The 23129-nt window shown below is 52.2% G+C and overlaps 1 protein-coding gene across 1 annotated transcript; it reads left to right on the top strand.

Moving 5' to 3' along the window:
- Window positions 1-18871: 18871 nt before the first annotated feature.
- On the top strand, window positions 18872-22102 carry CACNG5 (calcium voltage-gated channel auxiliary subunit gamma 5; the record flags this gene model as incomplete). The annotated part of the gene is made up of 5 exons (XM_083874803.1): window positions 18872-19079; window positions 19613-19699; window positions 20596-20736; window positions 21336-21481; window positions 21845-22102. 5 exons carry the CDS (start codon window positions 18872-18874, stop codon window positions 22100-22102), a joined length of 840 nt encoding a protein of 279 aa, XP_083730929.1.
- Window positions 22103-23129: the final 1027 nt, after the last annotated feature.

Raw genomic sequence — 23129 nt, 5'->3', positions numbered from 1 at the left:
GAAATCCCTGATTTAGCACTTCTGGGGGACCAGGCACAACCTCCCAGTCCCACCAGCCCCGTCCAACCCCACGTCACCAGCCTCCTTTACACTGACATTGTTTGTTTTCAAAACTTGAAGGCAATGTCCAAATATTGTGACAAGTTGACAGACAGCTCCCTTCCCTGCCTGCTCTCACAGGATTCAATCTCATGCTAATTCACTTATTGGGTTCATTTTGTTTTCACAAGTCTGGCTGAGTTTGCCCAAAGGACTGGTTGAAATTCTGGGGTTTTTTTCCAAAGAGTCAGTGTTTCCAGGCTGCTTCACATCTGCCATCTAATGTGCTCAGCTTCTGAAGCCTATGAACACATCCCTCCTCAGACAGCTTTGTGCAGAGCAGGACAGGGGCTTTGGGGCTACATCACTGCCCTGAGCTTGTGGACACAGAGTTGGTGCCTCTAGAGCATTTCCTCAGCTCTCCATTCCACCAGAGCTGCATCCCCAGCCCCTTGGCTGGCCAGGGTTTGTGGCCAAACCACCACAGCGCCCATCCAAAGGGCTGGTGGATTTTGGGGTGACAGCTGGGACGTGAACTTCTGAACGATCTCCTCGGGGAAAGACAAGTCTGGCAGAGCCATGGGTGGCTGGACATGGACTCACATGGGTTGGAGAGTCTCATGGCCACACTGCAGCCTCCACCTCACACTGGTGGTCTCATGAGCAGGACAATCCCCCAGCTCACAGTGGGATGACTCAGCTGTCACAAGAGGGTGGTGAGAGCCTGCGTGGGCTGCTTTGGGTGTGCAAAAGGGGAAAATGTCTGCAACTGCATCTTTGTTTGACTCTTTCTAAGCAGGCAAGATTCAGCTGGTGGTTCTGGGGAGAATGAAGTGTTAAAAGCTTCTGCAGAAGAGGCTCTCCATGCCTGCCACATCCATGTGTGAGAGCATCTCCATCAGGAATGTTTCCAGCAGGATAAATCACACCGAGTGTTGGTGCCTGCCTCCCCCAGCCCCAGCCTCTCTCCAGAGATTTGGGTATTTGATTCAGAAACCTCAGAATATTTTTGCAGAGCTGGTGTGTGAACTGCAAATAAAACCAGCTCCTCGGAGAACTGCTGGGGTAGCTGAAATGATGACTGCATTAATTACCACGAGGTAATTATAATCCCACCTGCTCCCTGGGGAGCCGTGGTAAAGCAAAGGCAAATCAATCAGGGGCCCAAATCAGGACAGCTGTTACCATGTGTGGAAGGCTTGTCCTCAAAGGGATGTTTTCCCTGCCTGCATCTGTCACTTGTCACCTTCCCAAAATGGTGCTGCACCCAAGGAAATGGGGATCTGATGAGAAGACCAGTCAGTGGCAGGGCTGGACCCACAGAGTCACCTGAAAAAGGGTTGTTTTTTTGGGTTTTTTTTTCATTCTTTCCCAAAAGCAGGGCATGGAATGAGGCAAATCTCCTGGGAAATGAGTCAATGCTGTCTCCTTCTCCAGGGACTTCCTGCATTTGCTGCCAGGGTGACAGTGTCAGACACCAGCTGCCACTTGCTGTGCTCATCACTGGTCCCTGAGTCGGTGCTGACATCCTGCCCCAGCAGAGGCTGTTGCACGATCTGACAAAGGAGAGGAAATAATTCCAAAGCCAATTTAATGCACTCTACCTGGGTGAGGAAAAAAAAAAAAAAAAAAAAAGCCAAACAAGCAATCCCACAGTGGAAGCTTGCTTAGAAATATTTTAGATCTTACTCTTGCCCATCAAGGCTGGGAAAAGCCACTTATCTCTTCACATGCTGGGAATGAATTTTGTGTGTGTGTCTGAGAGAGTTTGGTCCACATCTGTCCTGCCTTTCCTATTTTTCCTATTTGAGGCCTTGATCCATCCCCTCTTGCCTTGCTCCTCTATTCAGAGCACTTCATAAAACTCAGTGCCCATAACAGGGAGATTTCCTAATCCATGTAAAACATTCTGCAAGAGTTTATATAAAACCTCATTAAAGCTTCAACATTTCCAGGGACACCTCCAGAAAAACACTCAGTTTTAACAGGATGCATTTGCTTCTCCTTCAAGTGTAACCATGTCTGGGATGCTGATTATGTGTGATTTCAGGAAAAAAAAAAACCATCAGAAACAGCTATAAAAGCAACCAGCAAAAACTGCAAGGGCAGAAGGAAGGAAAGGCCAGCAGTGAGAGCATCCCAAAACCCCTTGGATCAGTTCCTGGTCTTTTTGGGATAAGTCATTTAGCATTCTTGTGCCTGACTGACACTAACATCATTAAAAGATTGGTAATGAATTTCAGTGCTATATAAATCACACGGAAAACTATTACCCTTAATACAAGCGTTACGAGGCTTTAATAATTAATGTCATCCAAACTGCTTTCCAAAACATGACCTTTGAAATCAGATTGCTGTGGCCAGAGCAATTGTTCATCCTGCAGGCAGCTGCTTCCCAACCAGCCTGGGTGTCTCCTGTGGGGCTGGGCTGGGGAACCTGGATGGGTCCAGTTGCAGGTGCAGCTCCCAGAGGGGACCTGTGCTGGTGGAAACTCCACAGGATAATAAAAACCAGGATAACAGAAAACACCAGCAGTGAGAAAAACAGCATCAATTCCAGCTTGTCTCGTTGTAGGGCACTGCCCTGCATGGCAAAAGGGTGAGATGTGGGCACTCCCTGCTCTCTCAGAACTCCTTCCCTCCCGTGTGGAGATGCTCAGATCATCAGCCTGGGGACACCACGGGGGCTAAAGGCTGCACCTGGAAAACTCCTGAACTGCCACATCCTCCTCTTTTATGTGCTCAGTTTAGCCCCATATGATTCCAGAGGGTATTTTATTTTAGATGAAAATCTCTTCACTTCCATTCACACGTGTGCCTTTGTTGTTCCGTGAGTCAGAGCCGCTCGGGGAGGCTGCAAAAGGCTCTGCACATTTTTTATTTTATTTTATTTTTTTAGGCTTTCACACAGCATGTGGGTGCTGGGTTAAAAATAATGTGGCACCTCTCTCCTTGAGCTTCCTCCCAAGCAGCGGATCCAGGCAGAGGGATGTGCAGGGGAAACAGCAAATGGAGCTGCAGCTCCAACAGCCCACGGAGTTAATTCCTTTAATTTAGTCATTGGTACAAGCGGGATGTGAAAACCCTCCCGGAGAGAGGGGAAGGGCTGCTGTTCCTTGGTGCCGCGAGTCTTACGTCTTTCCCTGTTCTCAGCGTTTGAAAAATAAAACAATAACTCTGCTGGGATGAGAAGAAGTTGTGCTGAACTCCTTCCACGCCACAGGAGCTGCCTGAAGCAGAGCCCATCCCACCTGCACAGGTGCCCTGAGTGCTGCAGGTGTGGATCCCAAAACTGTGTGAAATACCCCACAAACACCATCCACGAGGAACAAAACTCTCTGAGGTCTCCCTTAGCCAGTGGTTCCCAGCCCCTGGAAGCTGCCCCAGGGTTCCCTGAGGGCTGTGCTGGGGCTGCTCTGCTCCTCTGCCTTCTCCCTGAGCCTCCCCCTGGCCCTGCTGCCCACGAAATGACAAAAAATAGCAAGAGCTGGAGCAGCTGGCATGGAGCATCCGTCACCTCCCACACGAGTCACAGCAGCTCCAGCATCCCAGCTTGTTGCATTCACCTGCTGCTCTCCCCTTTCCTCAGGCAAACACTGCAACTTCTGACAGAGGCAGACCTCCCCTCCCTGAGCCCAAAATCCTCCCCTCCCCGTGCCCCAAATGCTCCCCCCAGCCTGGAGTGCAGGTAGAATTGCTCAGGAGCTGTTGTGTGACGCCAGATCAGAGCCAGGGGTGGGCTCAGGGGTGGCTGCCCTTTGCTGGCTGGATTTGCTGTCCAAATAATTCAGCACAGGAGAAATTCGAGGGAACAGGAGGGGAGGCAAACCTGAGGTTTCCTGCCTGTTGGTGGCCCAAGCTGACAGGACCAGACCTTTTATTTCATAATAGCCTGAGTGCCTTCAAGGTGGCTTCTGCTGATGGGGAAAAGGCCAGGGAAAACATCCCTGCAGATGTCACTTGTCAGAATGAAACTGTTGTAGCTGAAATGAGATGTGCCCACCACCCCCCACTGCACTGCTGACAGCCCAGGGAGAACTGCTGGAATGAATCTCTTCTGTTCTGAGCCACTAATGAAGCTCAAATCCCTCCTCAGTGATAAGGTTTGACCTTGGATGCATCCTAAAAGCTGCTGCTGAGGTGTTCATGGAGCTCCAAGCTTCCACACCGATTAAAGAGTGGTACCAAAGGCTGCTGCAGTGGCCAGGGACTGGCAGAGCTGGGTCAGAACCTGGCACAGCTGTGGGACATCCATCCTGACCTGGGCAAGGTCCCCCCCAGCTTCACTTGGCCCACACGTGGCTGTGGAGGAGAATCCACAGGAGGAAAGAGCCCAGAAGGGACAGTGAAAAGTGGAGAAGGAAAAGTGATGCTGCCTGCTGGTGTTATGAGAAACAATAAACCAGAACAGCCATTGCAGGACTTGGCAGAGTCCTGCCCCAAGGTCTGGGGGGATGCTGAGAAGGTGTAAAGTGCTGATTGTCCTGTCTGGGACAGCCATGCCAAGTTTCTGTCCAAGAGAAGGATTTTCCACTTCGCTGCCTTTTCCCATCATCAGGGAAATCCATGTTATGGGGAGGAATTCTGGAGAGCTGCTAATGAGGTGGGAGAGTCCAGCTGTGCTGCTGGGGCTTCAGGGAAGCATCACTGGTGCTCTCTTTGATCCTGGCCCTGGAATCCTGTGGGAAATGCTCCTGGTGTGAGTGCTGGCACTGTGCTCCTGCTTTGCCAGGGCAGGAGCTGCTGTGTGGGACAAGCAGCAGCACAAAATCCACCCGAGTGTTTCAGTGCAACGACATTTGCATGGAAGCAAAGGGGAGGGGAAGAAACTGAAGCTCAAAATGTGTATTTCTAATTGATTATCTGCATGGCTGCTGGGGCCCTCTCACACTGTGTGGTTAATTATGTCACTGTGTGAGCCGTGCCTTTATTTGTGTTGTATTGCAGTGACTCTGCCCAGAGCCCACAGAACAGGTTGTCTGTCTGGAGATAAATGAAGGTCTGCCTTGTTTGGGTTTCTTTTTAACAATGTAGAGAAAAGAAAAAATGATGAACAGCCAATTACTGTGGCAAAACCATCTACCCTGATAACACACAGGGAACATCCAGTCCTAAAAAGGCTCCTGTAGCTCTGTGATTTTATTGGTAATTCCCTCCTCATGCTCTCCCTCCCAGGGAAGCCTCTTTCCCCTGGGATCCCTGAGGGCATCGCCCCTCTGGCTGCCTTTTCCTGTGCAGAATCCATTCTGCTGACCAAATCCCTGCTTCGGCCTTACTGTCAAACCCCCGAGGGACTCGCTGCTTTAAATTGTTCCTCAAATAGGAATCAGAGCCCAGGAAAACATGCTGAATCCACTATAATTCAACTATTGCTGTAACTTCGTGTGAAAGAACTTATGTGGTGCAGTCCCTCAAGGACTAATAACCAGAAACCTCTTTACTGAGAGGCAGTTTTCCACCAGTCTGGATCTGGAACTTGCCTATTTTGGGCTCTGCCATGTTCTGGTTGAATAAATCAGAACCTCCACATCTGCATCAGCTCCTGTTCTTTCTGTAAATCAAGCAGAGCTCAACAAGCCCGAGCACAGAGCTCCATTGATTCCAAACAAGCCACCCAACAACACCTCCTCCGCATCTCAGATCTCCTTTTATTTTGAGTTTTTCTATTTAAAGCACTCGTGTTTTGCTAACCGGGGCCGCCTCGGCAAAGACGCAGCACGTTTTAGGCAGGGAGCTGGGCACTGTGGGGTGTGAGCAAAGCCCCTGCAGGGAATGAGCTGTCCCTGCAGAGATTTCCATACAATCCCCGGCTCCAGGTGCTGGGCTGGTGTCCATGAGCTCCCTGGGCTGGCAGGAGCTCCTGCATGGGCTGTGACCCTTCTCATGTCCTTCCTGCTGGATCCAAGGAAGTGTCCCGTGGCTGGACACCTCGATGGAGCCGCATCCTCGTCCTTGGCTCTGCCTCTCAATTTTCTGTGCGTTTTGGCTGAATCACCCGGCCTGGCAGGGGCTCCCAGAGCCCACAGCCTGTGTCCCTGTGTCCCTGTCTCCTTTAGCCCTGGCTCTCTCGCTGCCGAGCTGGCTCTCCCCAGCACTCCGGGCTCGCTGCCCTCCAGCCCTCCCCGCTGTCTGCCGTGTCCTCAGCCCTGGATTTCCCTTCCCCGGCTCCCAAAGGAGCCGCGTCCTGCCCGGCGCTCGGAGCAGTTTTTGCAGGTGTGGGATGCAGGAAGGAGGAGGTACAGAGGGCAGGAGCAGGGCTGGATCCCACCCCTGCCCGGGGCTGAACGGGCTCATGGGGGAAAGCAGGAGAAGGAAAAGGAGGGGGAAAGCGGGGAATAGAGAGAAAGTGGAGAAATAAAGGGAAAGGATGAAAGGAGAGGCAGGAATGGGGAAAGGAGGGATAGAGGGAAGTGAGCGCGGGTAGAGAGGAAGAAGGGGTGGATGGAGAGGGAGCGAGGGGAGAGGGAGGGAAGAAGGGGAGGATGGAGAAAGGGAAGGAGGGATGGAGGGAGGGAGGGAACGGGGGCACGGAGGGGAGGGAGGGAGAGGTGGGCTGGCCCCGGCGCCATGTGATGCCCTCTCCTCCTCCCCGGGCTCTCCCGGCGCGGAGCGGAGCCAGCGGAGCATCCCCGGGGCCGCCGAGCAGCTCCCGCGGGGCCGGTGAGTGCCGGGACCGGGCTGGGGAGGGGAGGGCTGGGGCTCCTTCCCGTGTCCGGGCCAGGCTGTCCCGGGAACGGGGTGACATCGGCCCGGGAGGCGGTTCGGGGGGGATTCCGAATTGGATGGAAAGCCATGAAAGTTTAAAGCCGGGGGAAGAGGGATCGGGGCGCGGAGCCGCAGGGCTCGGGGCAGGTATCCCTGTGCTTTCCCTATTCCCCTCGGGCCGGGAAGGGCCGGGGGGCGGCGCGGGCACCGCCCTGGGCAGCGTCCGCAGCATCCCCGGCGAGGCCGGACACGGTGAGATGCCGGGTGAGACACCGGGAGGAGGGACCCGTGTGCCCTGCCCGGGTGAGGCTCCCGGGGGAGATGCCAGGTGAGGTGCCCGGTGAGGTGCCCGGTGAGGTGCCCGGTGAGGTACCCGGTGAGATGCCCGGTGAGGTGCCCGGTGAGGTGCCTGGGATGAGGTGCCCGGTGCGGTGCCAGGTGCGGTGCCGGGTGAGATACCCGGGTGAGATGCCCGGTGAGATGCCCGGTGAGGTGCCCGGTGAGATGCCCGGTGAGGTGCCCGGTGCGGTGCCGGGTGAGGTGCCCGGTGCGGTGCCCGGTGAGATGCCCGGTGAGATGCCCGGTGCGGTGCCGGGTGAGGTGCCCGGTGAGGTGCCCGGTGAGATGCCGGGTGAGGTGCCCGGTGAGGTGCCCGGTGAGGTGCCCGGGTGAGATACCCGGGTGAGGTGCCCGGTGAGGTGCCCGGGTGAGGTGCCCGGTGAGGTGCCCGGTGAGGTGCCCGGGTGAGGTGCCCGGTGAGGTGCCCGGTGAGGTGCCCGGGTGAGGTGCCCGGTGAGGTGCCCGGTGAGGTGCCCGGTGAGGTGCCCGGGTGAGGTGCCCGGTGAGGTGCCCGGTGAGGTGCCCGGGTGAGGTGCCCGGGTGAGGTGCCCGGGTGAGGTGCCCGGTGCGGTGCCCGGTGAGGTGCCCGGTGCGGTGCCCGGTGAGGTGCCCGGGTGAGGTGCCCGGTGAGGTGCCCGGTGAGGTGCCCGGTGCGGTGCCCGGGTGAGGTGCCCGGTGAGGTGCCCGTGTGCCCAGCCCGGGACTGGCACCGCTCGGGTGGAGGCGTTTGGCTTCGCCCCATTCCCGAGGGAAGGACTTTAGCACGAAGGAGCCGGAAAATCCCGGCGCTTCTCCCCCGAGATCTCCATCCCTGCGCTTTTCAGAGCCCATCCCTCGGGCGCCGGAGCATCCCCGTCCTCAGCGGCGACTTCGGGGCCGGTTTGCTGAGGAGCGGATGTGAATTTTTCCCAGGGAACAGAAAACCTGCGGGAACTCAGGCTGTGAACGTTTTCCAGCCTAGCAAAGCCCTTGGAGAGGGGAGCGTGAATTGAGCGAGGCTTCTGAGAAAAACCTGACCTGGTTCTTAAGTGGAGTAAAGTGCCGGGAGGGGGAGAGGGGAGAGGCTGGATCCTGTGTTACCGTGTGAGCGGGGAACGGGGACACGGGTGGAACACCGGGGACATGGATGGAACAACGGGGACATGGAGAGCATCACTCCACGCGGGGCTTACAGCTGGGCAAGGCGGTGAAATGTGAAATGGGAAATGGGAAATGTGAAATGGGAAATGTGAATTGTGAAATGGGAAATGGGAAATGGGAAATGTGAATTGTGAAAAGGGAAATGTGGTCCTTCAGCCACCGCGGCGAGCAGGGAGGGTCTGCCCCGGCCTTTGATGAATTGCCGGGCACATCCCGGATCCCCATCAGCCACACGGGATGGTCTGTGCAGCTTTTAGGGTTGGAGTTTCCAGGCACAGAGCTGCAGGAGCTCCTCAGGAGTGCCCGGGGAGGGGTCTGAGCTCGGCACTGCTGTCACCACTGTGTCCCCTGTGTCCCCCTGGGGGAGATTTGGAGCTGTGGATGCCTGCACGGTACAGGTGAGCCTTGGGAAAGGGCAGCCAGGCTGTTGCATTCCCTGAAGACAGCACTGCTCCAGCCAGAACACTGCAAAAGGCTGTTTCAGCTAAAAAAGAGAATTTCTGCTGAGTTTCCTGCAGCAGCAGTGAGTGCTGCTGGCATGGCCCAGGCTGGCAGCTCTGCTGGGGGAGAATTCCCGAGTTCCCATCACTGCTGCCCTTTGGTTTCACAAGTTCCTCGTGTCTGGGCTCCTTTCAGAGGCTCCTCTGCCCCTGTTTGAGCTGCACATTTGGGTCTGTCACATCAAAACCTACGTACAAAGCCAAAGGGCAGGAGAGTGGCTCCCAGCAGCCCATCCTGTGCCATCACACCTCATCCTCAGGCTGCCCCAAGTGACACCAAGGCACAGAAATGTCTCTGTGTGGGGCTTTCTCCCATCCCTTGCTGTGTTCTGGTGGCTGTTGAATGTATTCATTGAGCTGAATGAATTCCCACCTGGCAGCATCCATAGCACAGCTTTTGCAGCTTCAGCTTTATTTATGGAGAGGGGAGGGAATATAAAATACAAAAGAGAAATAATGCACAAGCCTGCAGAGATTTCAATGTTTTCAGTGAGCTGTGTGAGGCTGGAATGAGCAGCAGGAGCTTTTCCTAAAAAAATGGGAAGATTTAAACCCCTGGGTTTAAATGGCATTTTTAAAATCATTTTTGACCCAGACCCCCTCATTTAGTTATGTGGGAATCCTAATCTTACTGAAATTAAAGACAGTTTGGGTTCTAGGTGTGTCCTAGAAAGACAGGCTGGTGTCAAAGTCACACTGATTTTTAAATCTGTATAGTCACAACTTCTGATATTTGTGGTAAAATATTTACTGGCAAAATGGAATTTGTCAAAGGACAGCACACATGCCATCCTCAGGCTCAGGAAATGGGTTGTTACAGATGAGTGGAATTTCTGGGTGATCGTTTAGGAAGACAGGAATTACAGTTTTTCTTTTATTAATGAGGGAGAGATTGCTTATCAGTGAAAGCCCTTGTTAGAGCAGCATCAAGGCTGCCAGTGCAGGATGTTACTGGACCAGCACAGCAGATGCCTCCACTGACCCAGGACAACTTGTGGATAATTAATTTTCCCACCCAGTGCCCATCCAGGGCTCCCTGATGCCATCCCCATGCTCAGGGAGCAGGGGCTCAGCTCTGCCAGGGCAAGACCTGGCTCAAAGCCCTACAGGTGGCCCTGGCTCCTTCCCAGGAGACACAAAATGGTTCTGACTGATGTTCCTTTTCCCTGCAGCAGCTCTGGCTGGGATATCAGGTCGGGTGTAGGTGGCAGGAGAGGGGCTGCTGGGTGGGTGCTGCAGGAATGAGGACCTGGTGGTGAAAAGGGAACAGGAGAGGAGTGTAGGCAGAGACCAGGCCAGATTTCACCTGGGAAAAGGTGCTGGCCTGGAGGAAGGATGGAGAGGTCCATTCCCTGCCTGTTCCCACAGGCTTTCCCAGGATGTGGCTGCACTTCCCTGTGCTGGGCAGGACAGGTGAGCCCACGGCCTCCTGAGCAGCTCGTGGTGCCTGTGCCTGTTCTCAGGCTGCTCCATGTCATGCATGGTTTTTCCTGCCCTGTCTGCCAGGACATTTACTCTTAATTAGTGACACTGGTGACCAATCTTGCTAAAATCTGGGTGCTAGAAAGTTTAGTACCTCCAGTGATGTATAAATACTTATTATGTACATTAATATTCCTGGTTATTAAACCCAACAAGCTGCATAAAGCAAAGATATTTCCTGTGTGAAAATGGGACCCACTTTAGTGGCTGCTCAGCGTCAGACCTGGGGAGTTGTGCCCCAAAATGCTCAAGCAAAGCCAGAGGGAGCAGCTGCTGCCTTTGGTCACTGGGTTCAGTGGCAGCCACGAGTGTCACCAGGTTATGAAGTTGTTTGCCAGAGGTGTGGATGACACAGCCCTGCTGCACCTCATGCCTTCATTTCTCTGCTCAGAGGCTCTGCAGTAAAGCTGGTTCCTAAGCAGGGAAGAGGGAATGCAATCCCCTGACTAACGAGGCTCTGCTCCTGCCATCCATCACCTTTAATCACACCGAGGGGACTCTGGTCTCTGCAGCCGTGGCCCAACGTGCTGCCTGCCCAACATGCCACTCGTCCTCAGCCCTCAGGGGATTTCTGCCTTCCTCTCATTTATCACTCCAAAAATATTCATCAAACCCCTCCAGTTGCCAGCACTGGTGAGAAGAGCAGGAGTGGGGGAAGAGCTGTGGCTTCCTCCTGCCTCCCCAGCCCAGGTCCCCACCAACACGGGGGAGTGCAAGAGCTTTAATTAGCTCTTGATGCTATTTTTACCTCCCAGCTGCTTAATTTAGCTCAAGCTGTCATGCACTGATCAGCAAGGGGAAAAGAAGGAACCGGGGGTGTTGGCCCCTCTCTGCTGAGCAGCCTCAGCTGTACCTGGGGCTTTTCTTAGACCTTCCTCAGCAATGAAAGTTTATAGCCCAGAGACGTTTCATGGACAGCTCTATGAAGTGCTTACACTGAATTTGGGGGCTATTCTCACACCCACTTCACTTTAAAACATCAATATCTTACAGAAGAGGTGCTTGAGTGCTTCAATCATTACCTGCCTTGCTGCTGGAAGGACACGGAAACCTTGAAAAGCTGCAAGGAAGAGGATTTTCCTCCTCTTTTTAATCTACAAGGCTATTGTAGGACTTCGTGCCAACTTAAATGACACTTGGAAGTGAATAAGGACCAGCTGTTGAAGCTTTAACAGCCCAGCCCCGGTGCTGGGGTGAGTGGGTGTGCACAGCTGAGCCAGCTGCTCTCCCTCACCCCTGGCTCTGTCCCTGTGCCAGCCAGGCTGAGCAGGATGCTGCAGCCTCAACAGGGTCACTGGATCGTTGGGTTACTGCAGTTCATGTGTTTGGGATCTCAATAGAGCCCTGATGCACCTCAGGCAGAGGTTAATGGGCAGGCACTGCTCCCTGGCAGCGAGGTTTCTGCAGCTCCTCCAGCACAGTCACCAGCTGCTTTGCTTTGCAGCATGAGATATTTCCCCTCTTTCATTCTGGTTTTGTAGCTCTTTGTAGGGTACTGAAAGCAGCAGTTCAGCCCAGGTCCCTGGCTGTGAGCGTTCTGACACACTGTGGGTAGGAGAATTCTGTGTCAGATGTGGTAGGGAGAGAGGACATTGGGAAGGGCTCTGCAAAGGGCAGGGCTCAGCTATTGTTAGGGCTGTAAATTTGAACAGATATATAGGTTAGACCTGGAGAGCTGGACCTGGGTGTGGGGGAAACATTGCCAGCTCACAGCTTTAGCTCCCATTTCTCTCTTCAGAAATTCACTTTGTGTCATTTTTGTGCACTTTTCTGCAACACCCCAGGGCAGGAGCTGCCAGCACGTGGATGCAGAGACCTGCCTGCCATCTGCCTGTCCCTGTGTCCCAGCACCCTGCAGCCCTCCTGGAGGTCAGTCAGAGAGAGAGCTGAGGCTGTGGCCTCCCCTCAGGTCCTGCCTGTTCCCAAAGCCACTCCCAGACCATCCAGCAGCTGAAGCCTCCATTGAGGACCCTCATCCTTGCAGCTGATCTGCCAGAACTGCTCTCCCCACCTTCAGCCCCATCACAGGTTCTCCACTTGCCAGAGCATCCCTTCAGCTGGGGTTAACAGAGGTAAGAGCCTGGAACACCCAGGGAAAAGGAGACACGTGGGTGGGATGAGTTCTATAAAAGTTTTGTGGGGGATATCTGTGGATCCAGAAGGACCATGTGAATGAGACTGACTGTACACTGTGCCAGCAGCTTGTGAACCAGGACCTGGGGCTCTTTGCTCCATGATTTTATTTGCTGAAAATGTCTGGCTTCGTCCAAAGCCATTAGTGTGAAAGAGCTGGAGCAGTGCCATCACTCCAGTGAGTGCAGCAGTGTGGCCAGTTTGGGAAAGGGTCTGCTTGGAGGGCTGGGATGGGAAATAAATCTCAGTTACTTCTCCTTTGACCTTGGGAATATCATTTGATCTCTTTATATTTGGTGCTGGAGCTGAGGTGTGCTCAGTTATCAGTAACAGCTCCCTGCAAACCTGACCCAGGCAAAAGGGCAGGTTTTGAAGAGTCCACAGCAAAAAAGCCTGGTGTGAGATAAAGAAGGAGAGGGAAGTGGGTCAGCCTTGAGATTTGAGTTATGGAGATTGGAGTTATGGTGCTTCCTATACAGCATTTCCATCACTCTTGCACTGCCATAGCAGGATTTTTTTTCACCAAACTGTAAAAAATAACTCTGGCAAGAAATGAAGCACAGGAAGTGCTAGGGAAAAAGAGGACTTCTCAGAAAAATTATGTAAGTCAAGTTTGAGAGAGAGAAAATCCCAAGTAATCTCATTACCAAACTCAGTTAGTGGTGAGCCTTGCAGTGTGTGAGCTCACAAATCGTTCCTCACTGATTATTTATCAGGTGTTCCTTGTGTGTGACGACAAGCACAAAATTAATAGGTTTGTTATTGCTGTGGCTCAATCTGGGCTTAAATAACTCATAACCAGCCTTCTTTTTTTATTCATTTATTTATTTTGAAAGCCTCCCTGGAGAGGCTGTGAGCCCGGAGTGCCCATTGATCCAGCCCTGCCGTGTCTGTCAGTAATGGCAGCGCTGCTGCTCCCAGCTCAGGGGAAGCTTTCAAGCCCACTATTGATCCTTTTGAAGTTTGTTTGCTCGTAGTCACAGTTACAAGCCCTTGTTCAAACTGCCAGGAGATGGGCTGTTTTATTTCTTAATATCAGGCTAAACCTCCTCTGCATCCAAAAGATTTATTTCTGCACTTAATTTTTTTCCAATACGACTTTTCTCCCTCGGAAATCAAGCTGACATTTCTGTGTGACACGAATGCAGCTCTTCAAGCTGCCTGATGTATTTCTGTCTCCCTGTGTGTCAGGGGAGGTGGTGAGTGCAGGACAGGGCACCTGGGAGCCCTGTGGGGCAGCTCCAACCCACATCCTCTTTGGAAATTTCCTTCTCTCAGGAGACACTGCTTTTCTCTGCAGCCATCTCTGCTCTCTTCAGCTCTTTCATGGAACCTGAGCAGCCCTGTGCTGCTCTCCTGCCTGCAGCACACCTTTTCCAAGCTTCAGGATGGACTGTTTCTTCCCAAGCAGTAATTCCAAAAGCAGAACTCTTTCCCAGCTGCCCAGTTTTCCAGGTCAGGTTTGTGGAGCTGCTTCTCCTGCGATCCCAGATGGAGCCGTGGGTGCTGCCCTCACCGTTTCCTCCTCTTCTTCTCCTCAGCTGTGGTTAAAGTCAGCTCCCCATGTGCTCCTCACACTGGTCCAAGCCTCTCTGCCAACCCACAGAGCACCAGTGCATCTGCCTGCATCCTGCACACCCTGGTTTGGGACTGAAGCATTTGCACCCTTTAGGATCACTCTGTTTCACCAGGGTTATTAATGACCAAATCAGCCTTTTCTGGATTTGCCCCAGGGGAGCCAGGGTGAGTTGTGCTGTGTGAGGGAGGGTGACAGTGCAGTGGTGGCCTCAGCACAGTCCTGCCTGCCTAAGCACTGCCAGCTCTGAGAAGTTTTGCCCTCAAAGAACTGCTCTCCTTGACCTATTTTGTTTTTTGCCCACATCCATGGCCCGCACTGTGTCCTGAGAAAGGGATCACACTGCTCGAAGGCCCTTTATTTTTAGCCAGCCCAATTTCTTCTTGCAGCTTAGTGGGATCTGGTCCTTTCAGTTCAGCTCCATCACAGCTCACACTCTCTGGTATTTGATCGCTCCTACCCAGGCCCCTGACGTTCTTTGTACATCCATTGCTGACTCAAAGGGTTTCCTGCTCCTCTTTCACTGAATTCATTCCTTCTCCTTTATGTTCTGCTCAGCCTCTCCCACTACTCCAGATCTGTGGCTGAATCTCTGTTTCCCTTGGCCCTTGGTTTGCAGCACAGACCAGGCATTCACAGCCACAGGCCACCAGCCTTGTCCTGGCCCTCCACAAACAAACCCTTCCCTCCTGCCTGCTCCGATAACCTTGGCAATGTTTCCCTTCCTCCCAAATGTCAGGAAATTGGAAATGATGCCACATAAAAATCAATGGCTTTGCTCCCTCTGCCTTTACCCAGGGCAGGAGGGAGCTGCTGTTTCCCGGTGAACTCAGAGCAGAGATTTATTGAGGTGACCCATCCTGTCCAGGCACCTGACCAGTGATATATTCATTTTTCTCAACCCACCCACATAGCCCAGAGCAGTGGCTCGTGCTTGGCATTAGGCCACAGATGTGGCTCAGAAATCTGCCCAGGACATTTCCTTTCTGTGACTATGAGCAACAGGTAAGGATTTACTCCTAGATCTGGGTGAACTGCGTTAGAAACAACACCGATACTCATTTCATTTCCCAAAGGATTCAGGCCCAGCAAGGGCCATGTGCTGTTTCCATCAGCAACTGTTGCTCCAAGGCAAGGAGAAATTCATTACAAAGGCTGCAGATCACATTGCAGACTGCCTTTATTATTCCCTGGACTAGTACCAGGATGCACAGTGTGATCGAAGGAGCAGTTCTAGGGTTCTGTTTCCTGGAAATCTTTGGGGCTCTATTCATTTAATTTAAAATCCAGCTCCTGTTGGAAACCAAACAGCCATAGGAAGAATAACACAATTGATAAAGGTCACTGTGGACTAAATCCTTCCTGATGATCAAGCCAGCTTCTCTTCTTGTCCTTGAAAACCTTTTCACCTGGGAGCCCTGTGAATTCTCCAGGCACTGGACCTGGGGAAGGTTTATTTCAAGCAGATGTCCTGCACCATCCCTGCCCTGTTCCCCATCACATCAGGCTGGATTCTATGTTCCAGAGAGGCAGTAACAGGCACCAGTCTCTAATAGATCAGTGATTTCATGGAAATTGAACTGTGAGAGAGAAAAGGAATGAGGCCATTGAGAGGTGCAACTCTGACACCCGAGCCCTGTCCCTGCTGCTCACGTCACACCAGGAGAAATGAGACCAAATGGGTCTATTTTCCAGTGCCTGATATTGGTGGGCAGCAAATCACAGGAAATGCTTTGTTATTCCTCTCTAAATATCTTTATCTGGACCTTCACATACTCCCTACTATGATTTTTGGCTCGTTATTAATGAAAATGTGCAGGGAGGATGGTTGTTGATGATACACGAGTCAAGAATAGATCTCCAGTTCCTTTTACCATTTCAACACCAAAATGCCAAGAGGGATGAGACACTCTGTAGTAAATGCTGTTCATTTTGAGGCAGCAACTAGAAAATATGGCTCTGGCTGAGCTGGGGGGAAGAATGAATGAGCCGGAGGATCTGTGGCTTGGCTGCTTGATTGCTGAACCCAATGGGAATCTACAGAGATGGGAAATGGCATCTTCCCCTGGAAATGGGAGGTGCAGGGCTGATGTGCTTTTCTGCCCCACAGCCACAAGTTTCTTCTTTACCTGCTGCCTCCTAATTCTTCAGGGGAAAAAGGAATTTGAGCATCCTCTCAGCACTTTGCTCCTTGCTCCCCTAGCAGGGAGGTATTCCTCCTGGGAACACATCCTACTTTCTTTGAGCTTAGGGAAGCATTAAATAGCAGCACTGAAAATGAGGCTGGTTATCAAAGCCAAAGGTAGAGGGAAAGCTTGCAGGAGTGTGAGCTGGAGCACTTGCTCGGGCTGTCTGGAGACAGCAATCCCCTTCCTGTAGGTTGGAACCTTCTGGGAAAAGGCACAGCGTGAACGTAGGAAGAGCCAAACCCTTAATTTCATCTGGTAGGGAATTGTCAAAGCTGTTGCAGTGCTTGAGGGTGCGAGTACATCTGCTTCCCACCAAGATGTACTTGCCTGCCTTGGACTCGAGGTCAGATCCCATAATTAAAGACTCCCTCTCCTTCTCTGTCTTTCAGTCAAGAATTTGACACTCTTCCAGCAGCATTCCCTGCTTTCCTCTCATCTTGCTGCCCAGAACAGTGAGCTGGAGGGGCACACAGACCTTGGATGTCACATCTGTTCAATAAATGCCTTTCTTTGGACTCCACAGTAACTACAAGTTTCCTTCATGTTAATCTAAATGAAACTGCTGCAAACACAGCCCAGGATGGGTGTGGGGAGCTGGTGCTGTGGATTTGTGAGACAGAAGTGCTGGGGATGAGCACTGCAAGAGCTCAGAGCTCCCCAGAGTGCTGGAGGAGCAAGGAACCTCTCTCAGCATCACCTACTGGCTTTCACCATGAGGGAATTATGGCACAACATTATCCTTGGAGCCTTTCAGGTGTAAAAGTACAAGCTGTGAGGATTTTTGGCATCTCTGAGAGTCTGTGTAAGCAAGTGAGAATTAATATATTTGCATCTGAGGCACTAGGAAAAAAAAACACCCTCCTCCAGTCTGCTCGGCCGTGCTGGAACAGGGAGTTGTCATCTCCTGGTCCAGGCAGGATTCGTGTCTCCTGATTTAATCACTAAACCCACCACCTTCACTGCAGTGATAACAGCAACAGGACTTCTCTTCCAAGGAGTCTGTTCACCAGGGGAGCACAGGAGTGATGCAGCCACTCCTGAGGGTGTGAAACAAAACTAGTGCAGTTCTAAAGGGAGTCCAAGGAAGATGCAGCCTGCTTACAAAGTCAGTAGCTTTTGTAGTCTAGCTGGATTTAGATATTATTTCCTTATTGCTTGCAGTGCTGAATAGCAGCAAAATGTGCCTTGGAAAATAGACATGACACGGCACTTATCTGTGATTCATTCTGCCTTCAGAACAGCAGCCAGTGGCGCTATCTGCCTCCCTGCTACTCCACACAAGACCATCTCTCACACACATCTTTTTCCTTCTTGTTCTTAGTCCTTTAGTCTTTTGTTGCTGTGGGTTCCCCCCTTCACTCCCCTACTAATTTCACTTTTTCTCCACTGCACCAAGAACTCTGATTTCTGGTGTTATTTTATCAGTCTGCAAGGGCACCATAGGAATGGCTAATTTGCCCAAAGTAGCAAATGTGCAATAAAATAATAATAATTTAAAAAGATGCTATACATAAGTGGCATGGGGATGAGAGAATCTTTTCCTTTAAGATTTGCTCAGGGCCTGGCTGCAGCTCTCTGACCCCATTTCCCTGCCTCCCCCCAAAGCACAGGGTGGGTTTGGACCAGGGAGGGTGCTGGCAGCTCTGGTGAGAGCAATACAACAACAACAAAAAGCAGATTACTGTGTCATGCCACTCTGCTCCACATTGTTTGATGATGCCATAAATGTAGCATGGCTTTTACAAAATTGCCAACATCTCCTAATTGGTAAATCTACCCTGGAAGTGGGGAAATGTCTGTGTTGGAAGGGAGTTGGCTGGTGATGGGAGCAGCTCAGGGCAGGGATTGGTCCAGCAGTTACCAGCAGCTTTGCTGAGCCCTGATTGCCGTGGCTCAGCAGCTCCAGGAACTGTCAGTGCTTGATAAGGCTCTGCAGGGAGATAAGATAAGATGCTGCAGTTCTCCTCCATCCTTGGAGGGATCAGTGCCAGCCCTGCCTGGGGCGGCAGGAATTCACCTGCAGCAAACCCAGCTCTGCCTGGGGCAGCAGGAATTCACCTGCAGCAAACCCAGCTCTGCCTGGGGCAGCAGGAATTCACCTGCAGCAAGGCCAGCCCTGCCTGGGGCAGCAGGAATTCACCTGCAGTAAACCCAGCCCTGCCTGGGGCAGTGGGAATTCACCTGGGGCAGCAGGAATTCACCTGCAGTATATCCAGCCCTGCCTGGGGCAGTGGGAATTCACCTGCGGCAATGCCAGCCCTGCCTGGGGCAGCAGGAATTCACCTGGGGCAGCAGGAATTCACCTGCAGTAAACCCAGCCCTGCCTGGGGTAGCAGGAATTCACCTGGGGCAGCAGGAATTCACCTGCAGTAAACCCAGCCCTGCCTGGGGCAGCAGGAATTCACCTGCAGTATATCCAGCCCTGCCTGGGGCAGCAGGAATTCACCTGGGGCAGCAGGAATTCACCTGGGGCAGTGGGAATTCACCTGGGGCAGCGGGAATTCACCTGGGGCAGCGGGAATTCACCTGGGGCAGCAGGAATTCACCTGCAGCAGCCCCAGCGCGCCAAGGGATGAGCCGCCCGTCGTTCTGTGCCATTCCCCCATCCCCGCTCGGCGCGGGGCACCAGAGGGGCGGGATCTGGTTCAAATTCTCCTTCCATTGTTGATGGTTTGGATGGCTCCTTTCAGCTGAGGCAGCCCGGGGCAGAGTTCCAGCCCCCGAAGGCTCCGTGGCCCGGGCTCCCCGCGCGGCCCCGCCGGCGCCCGATGCTGGTGGCGATGAGCGCCTGCAGCAGGAAGGCGCTGACCCTGCTCAGCTCCGTGTTCGCCGTCTGCGGCCTCGGCCTCCTGGGCATCTCCGTCAGCACCGACTACTGGCTCTACCTGGAGGAGGGCATCGTGCAGCCCCAGAACCAGACGGCCGAGATCAAGCTGTCCCTGCACTCGGGGCTCTGGAGGGTCTGCTTTCTGGCAGGTAGGGTGTCTCAGCCACAAACAGCCCCTTGGTTTGGTGTGTGTCAGTGCCACCCTGCAGGAAAAGCCAAGGAAAATGGGGTTTTGGAGGCTCTGCCCATCCCTGCTTCCAAACTCAGATGTCATCTCTTCATGCCTGACTTTACAGCCCAAAGGATAAACGTGCCTTTGCACACAGGCTTTGGTGAGTTTGCTGCTGCCCTGCCAGACCCCCTGCCCTGTTCCAGAGCTGCAACCACGATGCCTTGGGCAGCAGCTAAAAACTTTCAATTTCATCCCTGCAAAATTTAGATTCAGGTCAGCAGGACCATTCCCTCTGTCTGTGCCAAATTTGATGAAGCAGTTTGGCTGCAGGGACAGAGTTGAACAGAACCCAAGGGAATGGAGATCTCAAAGTGACCAACCTAAAATGTCACAAAGTTTCAACTACTTTGGAAAAGTCAAGGGAGAAGTGAGGAGCTCTGCTATCACCCCTGGGGTGACCCTTAAACCCTCTGGATTCAGAGTTCACATTTTTGTCTGTGTCTGCTGCAGGGGAGGAGCGTGGCCGGTGCTTCACCATCGAATACGTGATGCCCATGAACATCCAGCTGACATCTGAGTCCACCATCAACGTCCTGAGTAAGTGTTTTGGTGGGGTCCCACCCTTTACACCCTGCAAATCACTGAGTCCCAAGCACTAGGGACCCTCCCCAAGAAATCACCTTTGTGTCCTTGCCAAAGAAGCTCTGAGTTCCTCGACAGAGCTGTCACACAATGATGCAACTACATTTTTTACTGTGGGGATTGCCCAGTGTGCTCTGAGCTTTTGGGGACACTCCTTTCTAATGGCAGGATGCCCACAGAGGCTCTAAGCTCTACAATTTCCTATCACTGGCTATTCAACACTAATGTTTATCAAAAAATGTTTGGCTTTTTAGTCTGCTCTCTGTAATTTGCAGCTGTATTTATTCCCTAGGAATTTTACACATTATATCACAGGATGAATTAAGGATGGAGTGTCACAGCTCTCACGATGAATTCTGCAGTCATTTCTGATTTAATCAATAGAAATGTTCTGCAAACACTTATGCAATAAAGCTAGAGAAAAATGCAGGTTCTGATGGTTTCCCATGCAAGAGTTCGCACGGGATCCCATTTCTGCACACAGAAATGCAAACATCAGCAGAGTCACCACCATGGAGGTGGGACACTGGCACAGGTTGCCCAGAGAGTCTGTGGATGCTCCAACCATGGAAATATTCAAGGCCAGGTTGGATAGGGCCTGGAGAAGCCTGGGATAGTGGAAGGTGTCCCTGCCCATGGCAGAGAGTTGGAACATAAGGTCCCTTCCAACCCAAACCATTCTGTGATTCCATAACTCTCTGTTTTACTCAGCTCATTAGCAAGGAGAGAAACTCAGACACGACACAATCTGAGCATGAGGGTTGGAGCCCTCTCACCCAGCCAAGCCCATTTCTCACACTATTTAGGGAATGTTAACCTGTTCTCACTGCCCTCTGCTCCTCTCTCCACAGAGATGATCCGCTCTGCCACCCCCTTCCCTCTGGTCAGCCTCTTCTTCATGTTCATCGGTTTCATCCTGAGCAACATTGGCCACATCCGGCCCCACAGGACCATCCTGGCCTTTGTCTCAGGGATCTTCTTCATCCTGTCAGGTGAGTTTTATAAGCCAACTTTTCTCCTGACAGCCCCCGAGCACGGAGTTGGGTTTGGTAGCTGCTGGTGCTCTCCTCACCTGCCCTGGTGGCTCCTTGTCAGACTCATCACTCCCAGCTCAGTCCCACAGCCTGATCAGAGCTTGTGGGATGGATGCAGAGCTTGTTTGTGGAAATGTGGGGAAAGGCACCCGTGCAGGAGCAGCTGCTGGGGGAGAGGATGCTTCTCGTGGCACATCAGTCACAGGAGAGATCTGAAACTTCAAACTGCTCACTTGGGCTGTGTCTACATGAGAAAAGGGAATGTTTTATTCATGGTGTTGTGCGAGTGCTAAACAAATAGCTGTGACAGCTGAGCTTTGAAGCAGCTCCTACTGGAGGCAGATCTCTCCTCACAGTGCTCACAGATTTCCCTGAGCAGGGAATGTTTGACTGCAATGAGAGGAGTGTCTTGGGTTAGAGCAGCAGGAGAGCAGCTCCTTTCCCTAGTTATTACAAGCATATTATTATATTTTTTACTTTCCCCCAAAGTCAGGCCTTCAGGAAGGTGCTTCTTCAGCAGCTTCATCCCTGAATCATTTCCCACTGTCCTTCTGCAGGTCTGTCACTGGTGGTGGGGCTGGTCCTCTACATATCCAGCATTAATGATGAGATGCTCAACAGGACCAAGGACTCAGAGTCGTTCTTCAATTACAAATATGGGTGGTCCTTTGCCTTCTCTGCCATCTCCTTCCTTCTCACAGAGGTACCCACACCCCTGGTACAAGTGTTCCCCACTCCCAGGGGTGGGCAGACTGAGGCTGTTGGCACAAAGAGGGCTCAGACAGGGCTTAAGGGAAGGCTGTGAGGGTAGGGGGGTAATTACATCCTGAAGGGGACATTTAGGGGGACAAACCCTGGAGCACTGACGGGGCATTTGATCACAATTTGATGCCAGGCATGAAAAGCAGAGATGTGGTTGTGCCATACTGCACAGATCCAAGGCATGGGGCAGGTGATGCTTTTGAGCATCACCACCAGCGCAGAAAAGGCGACTTCTGTCATGTCCTGTTGGGTGGCGGTGCAGCCGCGGGCGGGGAGAGCCTCAGCCCATGTGTCTGTCCTGCAGAGCGCCGGGGTGATGTCTGTCTACCTGTTCATGAAGCGCTACACGGCCGAGGACCTGTACAGACCCCACCCGGGCTTCTACCGGCCCCGCCTGAGCAACTGCTCCGACTACTCGGGGCAGTTCCTGCACCCGGACGCGTGGGCGCGGGGCCGCAGCCCCTCGGACATCTCCAGCGAGGCTTCCCTGCAGATGAACAGTAACTACCCGGCCCTGCTCAAGTGCCCCGACTACGACCAGATGTCCTCGTCCCCCTGCTGAGCCCACCTGTCCCCGCGCCCGCCGCGTCCCGACTCAGTTCTGTTGTTATTTTTTTAGGGCCGTTCTTTTCTGGCCGATTCTCTTATTTATAGGAAGGGTAAATGTAACCGGAGAGGTTGGTTATGTAAGCGATAGTGTAACCTAGAGAATTGGGGTTTGTTTCTTTGGGGGTTTTTCTTTGGGGGTTGTTTTATTCCTCCCTGTGTAACTAAGAGTTGTCTCCAAAGTCATCCTGTTCTCTCAGCTCGTCCCGCTGAGCAAACAGCAGTTCTGCCTGGGGGATAAATCCAGGCCTGGACTCATGAGCAGGAAAAAGAAAATAGAGTAGAACTGAGGAAAAGAAGGTGTATTTTTTTTTCTTCTTTTTTTTTGGTGTAGGTGGGTAGACTGATAAAGTTCGTGCATTCAGCTGTATCATTGAATTCTATATTTACTGGCCTGAGTGCCAGCAGGCAGAAAAGATTTGTGTAACTTTCCAGGAAACAACCAGCATTAGAAAAATATAAATTTTTGTCTTGACTGAACACTTGCTGATTGGTATCTCTCACTGCTGGATATCACTTCCAGCCAGGCTGGAATGGGAAATATCCATCCTTCAATGAGACCTCAGCAGGATTGGACACCAGCAGGTTGTTGTTTCTCTCTGGCCAGTTGCAAACTGTTGTTTAAATATCCCATGTTAGACTGGAGGCACCCTGGGGTGCTGGGCTGGAGGGGTGGCTCCAGCACCCAAATTTCCTCTGCCATCCTATAGACAGAAGATCTGAAGCATAAATGGGAGAATTTCAGTGCAACATCAAGTGGAAAATAACCTAAACCTTTCCCATGGGAAAGATCAGGTGCAGGATTTAGTGGAAAGAAATTATTTCAGGCAAGATCCCAAACCAGTGTAAAGTGATGTAGCTGAGATTATTGGTACAAGTCCACTGCAGCAAAGTAGTTGGCTCAAATTACATTTTGGCAAGAAAATGATATTTTTGCTGCCTTTTTTTTTTTTTTTTTTTTTTTTTTTTTTTTTTTTTTTTTT

The sequence above is a fragment of the Zosterops lateralis genome (genome assembly GCF_965231275.1).
Source record: "Zosterops lateralis genome assembly, chromosome: 18".
Classification (NCBI taxonomy): Eukaryota; Metazoa; Chordata; class Aves; order Passeriformes; family Zosteropidae; genus Zosterops; species Zosterops lateralis.
Note: the sequence above shows the minus strand (reverse complement) of the source record. Positions and strands in the feature narration are given on the sequence as shown.